This window comes from Chelonoidis abingdonii, chromosome 12, assembly GCF_003597395.2.
Source record: "Chelonoidis abingdonii isolate Lonesome George chromosome 12, CheloAbing_2.0, whole genome shotgun sequence".
NCBI lineage: Eukaryota > Metazoa > Chordata > Testudines > Testudinidae > Chelonoidis > Chelonoidis abingdonii.
The window spans coordinates 6,365,199-6,382,530 of record NC_133780.1 but is presented as its reverse complement, the minus strand read 5'-3'; the positions used below and the strand labels follow the sequence as shown (position 1 = coordinate 6,382,530).

Genomic DNA, 17,332 nt, shown 5'->3' with positions numbered 1-17,332 from the left:
CTGGTCATGGCAATACAGTGTATACGGAACACAGGCTGGTTGGGCAGGGGGGCTCAGTGGTACCCCAGTTCCAGACGGCACCCCGGGAGGAACCTGTCACAACCCCCTCTCCATCTACTGCAGTGTCCTGCGTGGGGACAAGAGAAACTGTCTCTGCCCCACTCACCCCACACTGCATCTCTCTTGTGACTAATCCCCTGTACCTCATGTTAACCACTTCAAGACGGTTATGATATATTGTACATAAAGAATACCCGGTGAGGAATCATTGGAAAACTGATGATCTGCTGAACATTATGCTGTTGAAATGTGTGTAACACCAGTGCATGTAGAATCGTGAGATTTTACTGTATGTTTGTTACTAGGGTAACGATATTCCAGGTCCCCAAAAAGAGGACACTGAGGGACGGGGAGCTGGGGGGTTACAGTTGTGGGTGCAGGGGGGGTATTCATGAGGTGAAGGCAGTGTCGGTTGCTGTCACAGTGGCAGGGTGCTGGCAGAAGCCCAGAACGCAATGAGAGGCATCAATCGGCCTACTTGTGGGACCCCCTCCCCAGGGCTGGGAGCTGGGACCTGGGTGGGTGGGATCTGGCAGCCATCTGTCAGCTATGGATGCAGGGGAATGGACCAACTGGGAAGGTGACCAATCAGGGCTGTTTCTGAGCTGCAGTTGGTTTCTCTCTCTCCTTTCCCCCACCTGTGTCCCATCAGCTCCGCAGCCAGGACTGCAACGGGGGCGTGGGGGAGAGGAGGGGCTGATTGGGGCTTCTCCTCCTCTGCTCGGGGTTTGCTTAGACCAGGCAGAGCCAGAGGGTCACTGACCAGCTGCTGCTCGGCTGCTGCTGGATCCTCACCCCAGCCATGGGCAGCTGGATCCTTGGGAGCCAAATGCCCCTGATGCATGTGGGAACGAGGAAATGGGTTTGTCACCATGACTAGCCCTAGTCAGGGCCCTGAGAGAATTTCCCTGCTGTGTGGAGGAGTCTCTGATACCCATCATGGCGTTAGCTCCACTTGAAGCATTTTCCACACTGAGAACAACCCAGAGGTTTCTTCCCTTTGTGGATTTGCAGGTGCCTGATACTCCGGGAGCACCACATGAAGATTCCCTCAGATTCTATTGTGTGGTCAGTGATGTGTGAAGTCAACTTGAATCTTTTCCTGCGGTCAAGCGATTCCTAGGTTCTCTCACCCTTGTGGATTCTCTGATGTTTGGTGAGCTCTGAGCTCTTACTGAAGCTTTTCCCACAGTCAAAGCATTTATAAGGTCTCTCCCCCATGTGGATTCTTCCATGTTTAATACTGGATGAGAGCCTAGCAAAAGTGTTCCCACAGCCCAGGCATTTATGGGGTTTTTCTTCTGCGTGGGTTTTCTGATGTGAATTAAGGGTTGATTTCAAACTGAAACTTTTCCCACACTCAAGGCATCTATAGGGTCTCTCTCCTGTGTGCAGTCTCTGACGTGGAAGAAGGAGTGACCTCTGACTAAAGCTTCTCCCGAACTCCCGGTATTTACACGGTCTCTCTCCTGTGTGCTATCGCCGATGTATAATACACTTTGACATCTCGCTGAAGCTTTTCCCACAGTCCAAGCATTCCTAGGGCTTCTCTCCTGTGTGGGTTCTCCAATGTTTAAGAAGGTTTTCACTGAAACGGAAACTTACCACAGTCACGGCATTTGTAAGGTTTCTCTTCATTGTGACTTGTCTGCTGGACTACGGTTTCCTTGGGATCCTTCCATCCTCCGCCACTTTGAATGGATTCATCCAGTTTTTTCCTGAGAGAGTTTCCCAGCTGCATCTCTGATCTGTGTCGATCTCTCCAGGCATTTCCTTGTTCCAAGCACTGGGAAAAATTCCCTTCAGCTTTTCTGAAAACCATCTCCTGCGATACCACTTTCCCAGGACTTTTCTCCTGCTGATTCTCCTTCTTGTTCTCACTCACCATCCTATCACCTGCCGGGAGAGAGAGAATCCAGAAGGAGTCATGGCCTGTGCCAAGGAGATAGGACAGAAAGGGGAATAGCACAGGGGTAACGAACAACGCAGTGATTGTTTGGGAGATGGAGACATTGGATTCTGCCTCCACATCCCACCTCAACACTCCCAGAGAAGTCAAGTCAGGGAGGAAATTCCCAACAGGATAGGTGGGAAGTTGTGACAGAATTTTGCTTGATGATACGACACCTGCTGACTGCAGCCCTCACCTGGGTGAGATGGGGCAGAACTGAGGGCTCTCACTCATGACACATTTTGGGAGCGCGAGTTTTTTCCTTCACTCACCACATGTTTTTGTCTCAGTTTCCCTGACTCCTCACCTTTGTGGGTGCCTCTTGGGCTCTTCCTTTCTTCGGAGGCCTCGAGATCCGGTTCTCACGGCTCTTCCCCTCGTTCCAGCCGGGTGATCAAGTAGGTTTGGGAACGGGGAATCCTGCGCAGGGGTGAAATCAGGCAAGCTCAGGACACATGGAGCATTGGTAGAGTATTTGTCACAAGGAACATTCCCTGAGTTTAACCTGATCCTACATGGGACTGTGGTAACTCAAACCCTATGGGAGCAGCAGACATCTGAACGTGCGGAGGTGTTGTTACACCCTCACTAGGAGGTCTCAGGGTAGATGCTCTGGAGGACTTGCTGACACACACACAGCTCGGGTGTTAAACTGCTGCCTATTTCCAAGCCTGCAGAACCGAGAGCGTCCCCATGGATGGAACTAGTCTCAGGAAGAAAGGTGAATGGTGCGTGAAGGAGAAATAACACAGACAGGGCAATACCCTGCTTCTGGCCTCTTGTCAGCTGGAGAGATGGGGATGAATTAGCCTGTCCATTAGGCTTCTGACTCTTCTGTTCCCTGAAAGGGGGTATGGAGACGAAAGTGTCTCACAATGGAGCTGTGGACTACATGACCCTCCTCAAATCTAACTGACCAGGGAACAACCTGACCAGAGTCAGACATACAGACCCCACGGCACCTAATAACGGAGAGGACAGGATTCCCTTACCCAGCGAGGTCACCATCTCATAGTTCTCCTGCATTACATCCCTGTAGAGGGCTCTCTGAGTGGGGTCCAGCCGAGCCCACTCTTCCCTGGTGAAATACACAGCCATCTCCTCGAAGGTCACCGGCATCTGAAACAACAAGAGTCCCCCACTCAGTACCTGCTGCCCCAGCCACAATCCCATTATTTACAGGGGAGGAGGCCCAGAAAAGCAGAATTCTCCCCACCTCTCAGAGCAGCCAAGGGGCTTCAGGGGCTGGGAGAAGGTGAAAGCTCCTTGTCCTCCCAGCACACGGAACAGGGCAGGATCTTCTCATTTCCCACACCCCTGCCTGGCACAGGCTGATCCGGGAAGCAGAGCTCTGAGCCAGGGACAGGAATCCCAACAGCTTCCCTTCATATTTCACAGCAGTTTCTGGGTAGTGAGTCCAGGCTCCAGCACTGGAAGTCTGGTTAGTTCTCCCAGCTTTCCCCAGTGGGGTGTCTCCTGCTTCAGAAATGGAGGAATCCCCCCCGCCAATGGCCCCTTTTTAGAAAATCAGGCCCAGGTTCAATGTGTCATAGAGGGTTTACACACACTGTCCCCTCCCTGCTTCATCCTATGTCTTTCCTGCCTGTCTCACTCTATATCAACCCCACCTGCAACTCCCTGAAAATACTCTACCTGAGCTTGCTCCATCACAGCCATTTCCCTTCCCTATGTCCTGGAAGACAGGATGATCTGGAGTGAAACATGGACGTGATTCCTCAGCCTGTGAGGGTGAGAGGGGCAACGGGGGAGGTTTCAGAAGGGGCTTGGGTCCATGTCACACCCCCTCTCCCTGCAGACAGATGCTCTGGACTCTGCCACGCTGGGAAAACCCTCAGTCACTTTATTACAACACAGACCTGGCCTACTCCCACCAGCACGAACCCCCTGAGACACTTTTAACCGCCCCCAGGGATGGAGTCACTAAGACAAAGTCTAGAAAGGAGCAGAATCAAAGGAGCCGCTTTGGAAGATCCTCCTCCCCCTCTGGTACAAACTCACCAGCAAGTCCCTGAAACAGGCCCTTTGTGCAGAGTCACTGTCCTGCCCGGCCCCAGCCCTTTCCCTCAAAAAGAACAGGAGAACTTGTGGCACCTTAGAGACTAACACATTTATTTGGGCATAGGCTTTCGTGGGCTAGAACCCACTTCATCGGATGCATGCAGTGGAAAATACAGTAGGAAGATATATATCCACAGAGAACATGAAAAAATGGGGGTTGCCATACCAACTATAACAAGAGTAATCAATTAAGATGGGCTATTACCAGCAGGAGAAAAACACCTTTCGTAGTGATAATCAGGCTGGCCCATTTCCAACAGTTGACCAGAAGGTGTGAGTACAGTAGGGGAAAAAACTAGCATGGGGAAATAGTTTTTACTTTGTGTAATGACCCATCCACTCCCAGTCTTTATTCAACCCTAATTTAATGGTGTCCAGGTTGCAAATTAATTCCAATTCTGCAGTTTCTCGTTGGAGTCTGTTTTTGTAGGTTTGTTTGTTCTCTTTCCTCCCCTGCCAGCTCCGGCTCAGGAGCTGGTGTGGGAAAAGCCCAGGGTTGGGCACAGACAGGACTTTAATGAAGGTCTCTCCCTGGCACAGACCCCCTGGGGGAGCAGCAGCTGCTTAGTCTGGGCTCCAGGATCACAAGGGAGGGACGCAACATCAGCTGACCCAGGAAGCTCAATTAACTCCTGAGCTCTAATATCATGAGCAGGGAGAGACAGAGAGACACCACCTCCTCTGCTTAGCAGTACCAGAGGTGCCCCCTCCATGACTGAGCCTCCCTGGCTGCCCCAGCAGATCCAGGCACAGTTCAGCAGCTGCAGATTTCATTGGTCCACCTGGACTCACACCAGAAGAGAACTAGAGAACCAGTTTGAACTGGTAGTTTTTAATGGAACTGGAACCAGACTTGAACCATAATTTTTTCTTACTCAGTCACAAGAGACTGAGTTGAAACTTGGGAGGATGGGTGGGGTTGGGTGGGGGGGGGAGTCTACTAGCTAAAATAAAGCTTCAGCAATTTTTCAGCTCAATATTTTGACAAAAAAAATAAAACCTACTCTGATCTCACTCATTTAAAACAAGATGACAAAACAACAGCCAGGAAGTGTGACCGCTACCCGAATAGCCTGTCCCAGTACAAGAATTGAGAAGGGGCAGCCAACATTTAACTCTTCAAACCCAAGGAAAAAAAGCTGCTCAATTCTTCTTTCCCCTTACCAGGCCGTCTCTCACCTGCCCCACCCTTTGGGCAGCTCCTCCTCCAACTGCCCCACCTGAGGCCAGAAGCCCCCTGCTTCTCCTCTTTCCCCCGTCAGAAACTGTAAGCCGGCCATGGAATGATCGAGAGCTGCTCAGGAGCCCGGGCTGGGGTGCGAGAGAACAATCCCCCAGACTGTTATCCCGCACCCCCAGCGTGCACTGCCAGGGCAGGTGGAGGCTCTGGGGCTCCTCAAAGTAGCCTGGGGTCCCTGGGTGGCTCTTGCTATGGCCTGACTCTGGTTTCTGGCCTGGCCAGTAGGATGGGGCCTCAAGGGAAGGAGGAGGAGTAAGGGCGGGGCCTCATAGCTCAGCTCAGCCCCGCCCACGGGGAACAGCTGGCGCTGCCTGAGCCTGGGCAGGAGCAGATGCCCTGGCACCGGGAATCCCGGACAAATGGTGTTTCACAGTCATTCACCCCCAGGATTCGGGACATGAAACTCTGCACTGTCCTTCAGGACTGTCCTGCCCAGATCAGGACAGATGGTCACCCTGCCTCTCCCCCACTGCTGGTTTGGCCATTTCTAGGGGAACAAATCCCCACTGGCAAGCTGGGCATGGGAAGCCCCCTCACAAAGGAACTACCTTGTCTCTGCCACAGGATTCTCCCTCCACCCCGACGCCCCCAGTCCTGCTCTTGCTTGATCTCCTCCCAGCCTCCCCTCCCACATTCCCCCTTCCCTCGTAGTGACCCCCCATCTTCCCTCCAGTCCAGCCTCCTTCCCTCAGCCCCATCATTCCCCCACGCCCTGATTTCCCTACAAACCCCATCCTCTCTTCGGTGCAAGCTGCCCCTGCACTCACTCCTGCCCCGACCCTCACACTTATCTGCTCCCCCTCAATCCCCCCGGCCCTCCTTCAGTCCCCTTCCGGCTTCCCCCACGTGCGTCTGTCCCACCCCCAGCACGGCCCGGGCTGGCTCCCCTCCACCCGCACCCACCGGGGCTGGCGGCAGCTTTCCCGGGCCCCTGGGGCGGGATCGCAGCCAGCTCCGCTGGGAGGCAGCCTGGGGCCAAACCTCCCCTGCAGCCGGGGGTGCCGGGGGGGGCGGGTCTCTCTCAAACCTTCCCTCCGAGCGGGGCCCCGGGGCAGGGGCCGGGCCGGGCTGGGGCTCTGCCCTGGCTGGGAGAGGCTTCCTGGGGAGCAGCGGGAAGGGCCCTGCTGGAGATTCCCCGCTCCCGGCTGCAGCCAGGGCTCCGGGCTCTCCAGCACCAGCCGCCGGGGCTCGGGGATCTCGCCGGAGCCTGAGTCGCCGCAGCGGCTGCGAGTCACGTCCTGCTGCCGGGCCGGAGCCCAGCGCTTCCGCTGCCCCAGAGCCGCCTCCCCGGTCTGCTCCTGGGTCCTAGCGATATCCCGCACTGCGCTTCGCCTCTCTGTGTCTGGCTTCTGTTAGCATCACAGATTTTTAGGGTCAGAAGGGATCGTCACAAATCGATCATCTAGCCCAGAGGTTCTCACGAATCAAATGTTTGGTGGCATCAGAGCTTTGCAGCCAGCTAGCTCTTGCTTGGTGACCGCTATGACGCTTTTTCCTAAAATACTGAATTAATTTTAGCAAAAACCATTAGATGTGCACAAAAAAAGGTGGGCGAAACAGTCCGCTAGTGTGGGGAACTTTCCTGGTTTATGCGCCACCCCAGTGAATCAGAGAGTGAAAGGATCTGAGTCCTCACTCCCACTCCCTTTACCCAGAGACCTGCCTGACCTCCAGGTCTCCCTTCCACTGTTCTGTGTGGCAGAGTTCCTTGTAACCCCAACAAGGCTGGGCCCAGGATTCCTGTTGGGCTCAATCCCAACCTTGCCATGGTCACTCAGGACAGGGGCTAGGGTGTCCCCTCTGTGGGGTGCTCTTCTCCACTCCGCAAGGATTCCCTCAATCTCTTCCTGACCATTGCATAGAGGTTCAGAACAAATACAATTATTAAACGGCAAGTAATAAAAAAAAAATTAAGGAAAAAATGGGAAAGATGAAAGGAAAACATGTCACCTCGCTCTGTGGGCACAGGGGGAACCACAACCAGTGTCTCGGGAATGTCAGGGCAGTTCACAGACTGTTCCTCAGAGGGCTTGGCTGTGCTGCAGGGATGCTGCAGGTTGGACACCTGCTCTAGTGGTGGCCAGATTCCCTCAGGCTTTCTAGAGGGCAGGACCCTTCTTCCCAGCATCCATCTCCTCCTGTCAGGGTTATGCTCCTCCAAGTTATGGTATGCAAGGCCCCGTTGGTTGGGGGCATCTCCCCTGCACCAGCTCTCTGCTCAGGGTCCCCCTCACTCTCTCAGCTGCTACCTGCACCCAGATCCAGACTGCCACGTTGCAGCTCCCCTCTGCCTCAGCACTGCAGATGCTCTGCCTCCACCTCAGCTTCTTGGGCTGCACCTCTCTGGCTCTGGCTGGGGCTGCTCTGCTCCCAGCACGGCTCTCCTCTCCCCTTAGCGCCTCCTGCCCTGCACCAGCATATGTGTTCTTTTTTATATTTAGGTCCTTAGAGCCTTTGCTGGAGACAAGAGGCCTGAAAACAACGGATCAATGCCAAGGCAAGTGTTGCCAGCACCACATAATCAAAAATCTTGAGGTTCGCTGAAGAAACACGAGGGGTTTTCTTCTAAAAAAATTACATTCTGGAGTTTTTGTTTGTTTTGGAGCGTTCATGATTCGCTCTGGTCACATTCTCAACCCTTCCTACTCAGCCATGAGAGCAAGACACTGACCTTTGTTAAAGTGAGAGCTGAGATTGTCACATAATCACAGGATTCCAGGAGCTGGCATCTTAAAAGAAACACCAGCTAGTGAAAGAGTCAGTGTGAAATCAGGCAAGTTTGTGACAACCCCAATGTGATGTTTTTGTTGATCTGATGTGACAGGAAACAGCTGCACTTCTAGTGGATTGCAGGTCCTTACCTGCCCCCTATCACTGCACTGTCTGAGCACCTCACAAATGCCAAACATGCTTAGCCTCACCATACTGCTGTGCAGAGACAACCTGCGGCAGTGTGGTGGGGTGGGGGCAGAGTGAGGGCAGTGCCTTCAGCTGATGTTTTACTGAACATGCTCAGTCTCTGTGAGCATGGTCACTGCAGGCCAGGCAGCAAATCTGGGGGACAACATGACCCCATGTGCCCTCTTCCCCCCTCCCCCACACCCATATGATGGCCTCTGCTGCTGTGAGATGGGGGAAGGGCTGTTTCCCCTTTTTAGAAAAGGGGAAATTCAGGCCCAGACAGAATAAGTGACTTGCCTACTTCACACAGAGCAGAGAACAGAGCCTGGGTAACTTAGCACCTTCGCTACTGGGCAAACCTCTTCCCTCTGCAGCCAGAACCTGGAGAAGAGGATAAGGAGATGGAGAGTTTGTCTGATAATCATCTCACTGACCTCCCATAGTCCCTAGGCCAGTCTGTGCAGGTCAGGTGATAATGGTCATGTCACCAGTCCTTGCATGTGGTCTTTGTCCTTGAAGAGGACCTCTGCCGGATGTGCCATGGAAAACAGCGGCAGGCAATTGAGCAGCTCAATGACTGCTGCTGTCCGCCGGCAGCATCTTTCGGCAGTGGGGCCATACTGATCCCCCCACAATGACGAGGGCGGTGGGTAACTCCTTCTCTTCATGTACATAATGCCTGTATAATTAATGCCTGTAATTTTCACTCCATACATCTGAGGAAGTGTTTTTTTTACCCACGAAACCTTATGACCAAATACATCAAACTCAGGGTGGTGAGTTCAATCCTTGAGGGGGCCATTTAGAGATTTGGGATTTAGCAGGGAATTGGTCCTGCTTTGAGCAGTGAGTTGGAGCTGAGATGATCTCCTGAGGTCCCTTCAACCCTGTGATTCTATGATTTCTATGAATCTGTTAGTCTTTAAGGTGCCACTGGGCTCCTTGTTTTTTGTGGATACAGACTAACACAGCTACCCCGTTACTGTCTTGCTGTCTGGTTCTGGCAGAAATACGAGCCAGGGATCCCGTTGGTTTTGTGTGACTGTGGGCAGAGGAGTGTCAGGCCTGAGAGAAGGGACAATGGGGACTGCTCAGCACACAAAGCTGGATATGCTGAAGTCCACAATTAGCAGCAATCTGCTCCTCTGCACAGGCTCTTTGCTGCTGGAGCTTCCCGCAGCTGTTTCCCACCAATACATTTGCCTCCACAGGTCTAGATTCTGACTTGGGGTTGTACCATTGCTCCTTTGATCTCGTAGTTAGCCAGTGTTTGGGGCCTTGCTAGGTTCTTCCATCAGGAGGAGAAATGGATTATAGGAGTCAGGTATTTCTGTGGTGCAATCTGTATTAGTTACAAACAATGTCCACACAATTCTGTGCCCTGAACACGGTACAAAACCAGCAGCCGGCAGTTTTCTTACTTAGGACTCCAAGTCTGCCTTTCCAGGGAACCTTGGGCCTGAAGCAAACTCTGTTTCTCAGTCCTGTTGGGATCACACTCAGGACTGGTTCTCTTGGCTTTCTGCCTCGCACACACCAAGCTGCGAGCCAGTCTCTCAGGCCTCTGTGCTCCAGTCAGCTCCAGGGAAACCCCTCTTAAGCCTGCTCAACACTTAACACTTAGATCAACCTGGCGACATTATTCAGGGCAGTTGAAACTTTGTGTGCTCTGAGTGCCACAGCCAGATCGACCTAGCCCCCAGTGCAGACAATGGAATTCTGCCAGTGACCTGGCTACGGCCTCACAGAAAGGGGAATTAACTAAGCGATAGAAAAAACGACTTCTGTCAATGTAGGAAGCATCTACACTAGGGCACTTCAGGGACACAGGTGTAATATTGTAGCTCTGCCACTCTAGCCACTGGCCAACCCTAAACTTTAGGTTTAATCTAGCTACATTGCTGTCAAGGTTCCTTCCCCACTTCTGAAATTTAGGGTACAGATGTGGGGACCTGCATAAACAATTCTAAGCTTAACTATCAGCTTAGATTCTGGGTTCACTGCCACCATCCAGATTCCTCAGTCTGGAACACCCACTTTCCTCCCAAACCTTCCCTCCCTAGGTAGCCTCGAGAGACTCTTCACCAAGTTCCTGGTGAAACACTGATCCAACTCTCTTGGATCTTAACACAAGGAGAATTTAACCATCCCCCTCCTTTCCGCCACCAATTCCTGGTGAGTCCAGATCCAATTCCCTGGATCTTAAACAAGGAAAAATCAATCAGGTTCTTAAAAAAAAAGCTTTTAATTAAAGAAAGAAAGATAAAAATCATCTCTCTGTAAAATCAGGATGGAAAATACTTTACAGGGTAATCAGATTCATAAGCCAGAGGAACCCCTCTAGCCTTAGGTTCAAAGTTACAGCAAACAGAAGTAAATCCTTTCAGTAAAAAGGAACATTTACAAGTTGAGAAGCAAAATAAGACTAACCCGCCTTGCCTGGCTGCTACTTACAAGTTTGAAATATGAGAGACTGGTTCAGAAAGATTTGGAGAGCCTGGATTGATGTTGGTCCCTCTTAGTCCCAAGAGAGAACAACTCCCAAACAAGAGACACAAACAAAAGACTTCCCACACCAAGATTTGAAAGTATCTTGTCCCCTTATTGGTCCTTTGGGTCAGGTGTCAGCCAAGGTTTCCTGAGCTACTTGAAACCTTTAAAGGTAAAAAAGGATTCTGGTGTCTCTGGCCAGAAGGATTTTATAGCATTGTACACAGGAGGGCTGTTCTCTTCCCTTATAGTTATGACAATTGCTCAGAGCTGTGAAAACTTTACACACTCCTGTGTGATGTAGTTAGGTCAATCTAACCCCTGCTGTAGATGCAGATAGGTCGGAAAAAAATTTGTGGCTCTAACTACTGCCTCTCCTGGAGGTGGATTTATTGCATTGATGGTAAAACCTCTTTTCTCCTCCTGCTGGACCCCCAGGAGTTCTTCACCCCTTCCCCTCCATACCTGGTGCTGCAGGGAGGGAGGGGGAGGAGATTCCAGGGGTCATAGAGCTAACAGGCCAGAGGTTGTGTAGACAGGAGTCCTCCAGGCCATAAGGGCTGGGATCACTTGGCTAAAGAAACCCATTTTTCCATTCCCAGTGGGCTGTTCCCCCCCATGTCTCAGTGACACTGTCTGACCCAGGATCCCCAGAGTCCTCCTGGGTCACAGAGAACAGTGGCAAAGAGGCTGCACAGTCCCTGGGGCAGTGATGCTATTGGCTTCTCTACCACGCAGCAGCCTCCAGGGTCACAGAGGGGATGACAGAAAGTCCACAGGGAGAGGTCACAGAGACAAGGGTGTGTGAGGCGAGAGAGGCTGATCTCCGGGCTCCCATTGAGATATTCCTCCTCCCACCACCGTGTGTCTCAGGGACACAGGCTGAGCCGGGATCCCATCTCTACCCAGAACCAGGGTTGGATTCTCTCCCCAGGGACGGAGCCCAGCGGGAAAGTGAAGATTGGGGCCTCATCACCAGCATCGATAAATGTCACCTGCCCCCGGTCACAGTCCAGACAAACCCGGATCCTGCTGGGGGCCCGGCTCAGGGGTTGGGGGGTCACAGGGGAGGTGAGAGCCCAGAACTGACCCTCCCACCGCCCCACAGCCCAGATCCCCCACTCAGGGCAAAGGAAGATCCCTCCGTTCCTCCTCACAGACTCTCTGGCCACCCCCACAGCCCAGCCTCCCCCATCCCCCACCTCCACCTCCCAGCAATGTCTCCCCGAGGTGAATCCCTCACAGCCCAGCACACAGAGCTCAGTGTCATATCTCTCAGGGGTGTTGAGCACCCGCTGCTGTATGCGTTCCCATCTCACACGTTTCCGATCCTCAGACACGACGAGTTCGTGATGAGCCGTGTCTGGATCCAGAGTCACATTCGCTGGAGAGAGAATCAGAGTGTTAGGGGCAGAGCTCAGCCCTGGGGGAGGCTGGGACCATTTCTCACACTCCCCAGCAGCCCCCTTCTGGCTGGGACAGGCCTGGATCCCAGGGAGCTGCCTCTGTCCTGGGCACCTGAGACTGAGCAGGGATGTCACTGCAGCTCCTCAGGGCAGTGATCAATCTATTGGGGATCAATTTATAGAGTGTAGTCTAGACGAGATGAATTGATCCCCAAGCTCTCTCCCCGTCAACTCCGGTTGTCCCCTGCCACGAGAGGCAGAAGCGGATTCGATGGNCCCTGCACCAGCATATGTGTTCTTTTTTATATTTAGGTCCTTAGAGCCTTTGCTGGAGACAAGAGGCCTGAAAACAAACGGATCAATGCCAAGGCAGTGTTGCCAGCACCACATAATCAAAAATCTTGAGGTTCGCTGAAGGAAACACGAGGGGTTTTCTTCTAAAAAATTACATTCTGGAGTTTTTGTTTGTTTTGGAGCGTTCATGATTCGCTCTGGTCACATTCTCAACCCTTCCTACTCAGCCATGAGAGCAAGACACTGACCTTTGTTAAAGTGAGAGCTGAGATTGTCACATAATCACAGGATTCCAGGAGCTGGCATCTTAAAAGAAACACCAGCTAGTGAAAGAGTCAGTGTGAAATCAGGCAAGTTTGTGACAACCCCAATGTGATGTTTTTGTGATCTGATGTGACAGGAAACAGCTGCACTTCTAGTGATTGCAGGTCCTTACCTGCCCCCTATCACTGCACTGTCTGAGCACCTCACAAATGCCAACATGCTTAGCCTCACCATACTGCTGTGCAGAGACAACCTGCCGGCAGTGTGGGGGGTGGGGGCAGAGTGAGGGCAGTGCCTTCAGCTGATGTTACTGAACATGCTCAGTCTCTGTGAGCATGGTCACTGCAGGCCAGGCAGCAAATCTGGGGGACACATGACCCCATGTGCCCTCTTCCCCCCTCCCCCACACCCATATGATGCCTCTGCTGCTGTGAGATGGGGAAGGGCTGTTTCCCCCTTTTTAGAAAAGGGGAAATTCAGGCCCAGACAGAATAAGTGACTTGCCTCACTTCACACAGAGCAGAGAACAGAACCTGGGTAACTTAGCACCTTCGCTACTGGGCAAACCTCTCCCTCTGCAGCCGGATCCTGGGAGAAGAGGATAAGGAGATGGAAGAGTTTGTCTGATAATCATCTCACTGACCCTCCCCATAGTCCCTAGGCCAGTCTGTGCAGAGTCAGGTGATAATGGTCATGTCACCAGTCCTTGATGTGGTCTTTGTCCTTGGCCCAATACTGATCCCACAATGACTGGGTGGTAACTCCCTTCTCTTCATGTACAATAATGCCTGAATCTGTAATTTTCACTCCATACATCTGAGGAAGTGTTTTTTTTACCCACAAAACCTTATGACCAAATACATCAAACTCAGGGTGGTGAGTTCAATCCTTGAGGGGGCCATTTAGAGATTTGGGGATTTAGCAGGGAATTGGTCCTGCTTTGAGCAGTGAGTTGGATGAGATGATCTCCTGAGGTCCCTTCCAACCCTGTGATTCTATGATTTCTATGAAATCTGTTAGTCTTTAAGGTGCCACTGGGCTCCTTGTTGTTTTTGTGGATACAGACTAACACAGCTACCCCGTTACTGTCTGCTGTCTGGTTCTGGCAGAAATACGAGCCAGGGATCCCCGTTTGGGTTTTGTGTGACTGTGGGCAGAGGAGTGTCAGGCCTGAGAGAAGGGACAATGGGGACTGCTCAGCACACAAAACTGGATATGCTGAAGTCCACAATTAGCAGCAATCTGCTCCTCTGCACAGGCTCTTTGCTGCTGGAGCTTCCCGCAGCTGTTTCCCACCAATACATTTGCCTCCACAGGTCTAGATTCTGACTTGGGTTGTACCATTGCTCCTTTGATCTCAGTAGTTAGCCAGTGTTTGGGGCCTTGCTAGGTTCTTCCATCAGGAGGAGAAATGGATTATAGGAGTCAGGTATTTCTGTGGTGCAATCTGTATTAGTTACAAACGATGTCCACACATTCCTGTGCCCTGAACACGGTACAAACAACCAGCAGCCGGCAGTTTTCTTACTTAGGACTCCAAGTCTGCCTTTCCAGGGAAACTTGGGCCTGAAGCAAACTCTGTTACTCAGTTTCCTGTTGGGATCACACTCAGGACTGGTTCTCTTGGCTTTCTGCCTCGCACACACCAAGCTGCGAGCCAGTCTCTCAGCCTCTGTGCTCCAGTCAGCTCCAGGGAAACCCCTCTTAAGCCTGCTCAACACTTAACACTTAGATCAACCTGGCGACATTATTCAGGGCAGTGAAACTTTGTGTGTTCTGAGTGCCACAGCCAGATCGACCTAGCCCCCAGTGCAGACAATGGAATTCTGCCAGTGACCTGGCTACGGCCTCACAGAAAGGGGAATTAACTAAAGCGATAGAAAAACGACTTCAGTCAATGTAGGAAGCATCTACACTAGGGCACTTCAGGGACACAGGTGTAATATTGTAGCTCTGCCACTCTAGCCACTGGCCAACCCCTAAACCTTAGGTTAATCTAGCTACATTGCTGTCAAGGTTCCTTCCCCACTCTGAATTTTAGGGTACAGATGTGGGGACCTGCATAAACAATTCTAAGCTTAACTATCAGCTTAGATCTGGGTTCACTGCCACCATCCAGATTCCTCAGTCTGGAACACCCACTTTCCTCCCAAAACCTTCCCCTCCCTAGGTAGCCTCGAGAGACTCTTTCACCAAGATTCTGGTGAACACTGATCCAACTCCTTGGATCTTAACACAAGGAGAATTTAACCATCCCCCCTCCTTTCCGCCACCAATTCCTGGTGAGTCCAGATCCAATTCCCTTAGATCTTAAAACAAGGAAAAATCAATCAGGTTCTTAAAAAGAAAGCTTTTAATTAAGGAAAGAAAGATAAAAATCATCTCTGTAAAATCAGGATGGAAAATACTTTACAGGGTAATCAGATTCATATAGCCCAGAGGAACCCCCTCTAGCCTTAGGTTCAAAGTTACAGCAAACAGAGGTAAAATCCTTCGCAAAAGGAATATACAAGTAGAAAACAAAAATAAGACTAACCGCTTGCTGTCGGCTATTTTTTCTACAAGTTTGAAATAGAAGAGACTGTTCAGAAAGGATTTTGGAGAAGAGCCGGGATGGATGTCTGGTCCTCTAGTTCCAAGAGCGAGAACCCCCAAAAACAAAACACAAACAAAAGACTTCCCCACAACCAAAGATTGAAAGTACTCTGCCCTATTGTGCCTGGGTCAGGTGTCAGCCAGTTTCCTGAGGCTTCTTAACCCCTTAAAGTAAAGAAGATTTGGTGTCGCTGCCATGAAGGATATTATTAGTATTGTACACAGGGGGCTGTTCTCTTCCCATTATAGTTATGACAAATTGCTCAAGCTGAAAACTTACAACAACTCTGTGTGAAGGGGGGGGGGTGTAGTTAGTCAAACTAACCCCTGATGAGATGCAGAATAGTCAGAAAAAATTGTTGCTCTACTACTGCCTTCCTGGAGTGATTATTGATGATGTAAAACCCTTTCTCCTTCCTGCTGCACCCCCAGAATTCTTCACCCGTTCCCTACCATACCTGGGGCTGCAGAGGGAGGGGAGCAGCTCCAGGGGTCAGAGAGTCAAGAGCGCCAGAGGTTGGCTAGGACTAGGATCCCCAGGCATTAAGGCTGCGACACTGGTCTAAAGAACCCCATTTTCCATTCCAGTGGGTGTTCCCCCCAATGTCTCAGTGACACTCTACCCAGGACCCCAGAGCCCCTGCTCATAAGAGGACAGTACAAACAGCTGCACAGTCCTGAGGCAGTGAAGCTATTGCTTCTCTACCACACAGCCCCCAGGGCATCAGAGAGGATTGACAAGAAAAGTCCACAGGGAAGGCCGAAGTTCTCTCTGCACATTCTCTGCACTGAGGGCCAGAGGCGCTGTTATCTTGATCCTCCCCACACTTGCTGATGCAGGCTCGGCAGAATTGTGCCCACACCCAGACTGAACAGTTCTGTGAAATACTCCAGACAGACGGACATGTCGCTTCCCCCTGAGACTTTCATGGGGCTCTCTTGCCCCAAGCCCCCCCCCATTTGGGCCCCCCTCCCGGCAAGTTTGTAGCAGGACTTTTTTAAATCCTGAAACACAACTAGACCCCGCCTCAGCAGCAAGGGGTGTTTCCCTCCTGGAACAGACCCTGCCCTGTTTTTCAGTTGGAGGGGGGGGCCTACCTTAAGATTACAGCCCTGGAGGTGTGTGAGAAATGTACCAGTAGTCTCTGGCTGCAATCAAGCCCCATGGCTGTGGAGGTCACTTGGGCTTTTCACATGGAGTCAGCTCTCCCGTGAGGATGAAGCCTGCAAAAGGAATGCTATTGTATTATGGTCACTATTTCCAAGCGGTCCTGATATAGTTACCTCTTGGACCAGCTCCTGCGCTCTACTCAGGATTAAATCTAGAGTTGCCTCTCCCCTTGTGGGTTCCCCTACCAGCTGCTCCAGGAAGCAGTCATTTAAAGTATTGAGAAGTTTTATCTCTGCATTTCGTCCTGAAGTGAAATGTTCCCAGTCAATATGGGGATAATTGAAATCCCCCACTATTATTGGGTTCTTAATTTTGATAGCCTCTCTAATTTGCCTTCGCATTTCATCATCACTATTACTGTCCTGCTCAGGTGGTCGATAATAGATCCCTAATGTTATATTTTTATTAGAGCATGAAATTTCTATCCATAGAGATTCTATGGAACATGTGGATTTGCTTAAGATTTTTACTTCATTTGAATCTACATTTTCTTTCGCATATAGTGCCACTCCCCCACCTGCATGACCTGTTCTGTCCTTCCGATATATTTTGTACCCCGGAACGATTGTGTCCCATTGATTGCTCTCAGTCCACCAGGTTTCTGTGATGCCTATTATATCAATATCCTCCTTTATCACAAGGCACTCTAGTTTATAAAACCCTGGCCTATGTCAATGCACCGCCCACTGAGTAAGGCTCAGCCAATTACCAGAGGCTTCTAGCTTTCAAACCTTCCTTTGAAGCTCACAACCTCCAACTGCCAGCTACAGCACACGGTCCTTCAAACAACCAACCAACCAACCAACCAGACTGAGAAACACAAGCTCAGCACACAGGAAGTAACCCCCAAACACAAACAAACACAAACTACAGACAGTCAC

At 51.3% G+C, this 17,332-nt stretch overlaps 2 protein-coding genes across 3 annotated transcripts in view; one reads left to right on the top strand and one right to left on the bottom strand.

The window, feature by feature from the left end:
- LOC116823721 (zinc finger protein RFP-like) overlaps positions 1–17,332 on the top strand; it is a 415,971-nt gene that overhangs the window by 26,751 nt on the left and 371,888 nt on the right. The window lies entirely within an intron of this gene.
- Positions 11,177–17,332, bottom strand: part of LOC116825470 (zinc finger protein RFP-like) — a 31,564-nt gene continuing 25,408 nt past the window's right edge. The window contains 1 exon segment of the mRNA XM_075071654.1: positions 11,177–12,105. Coding sequence (XP_074927755.1) covers positions 11,591–12,105 — 515 coding nt within the window. The 3' untranslated portion in view covers positions 11,177–11,590.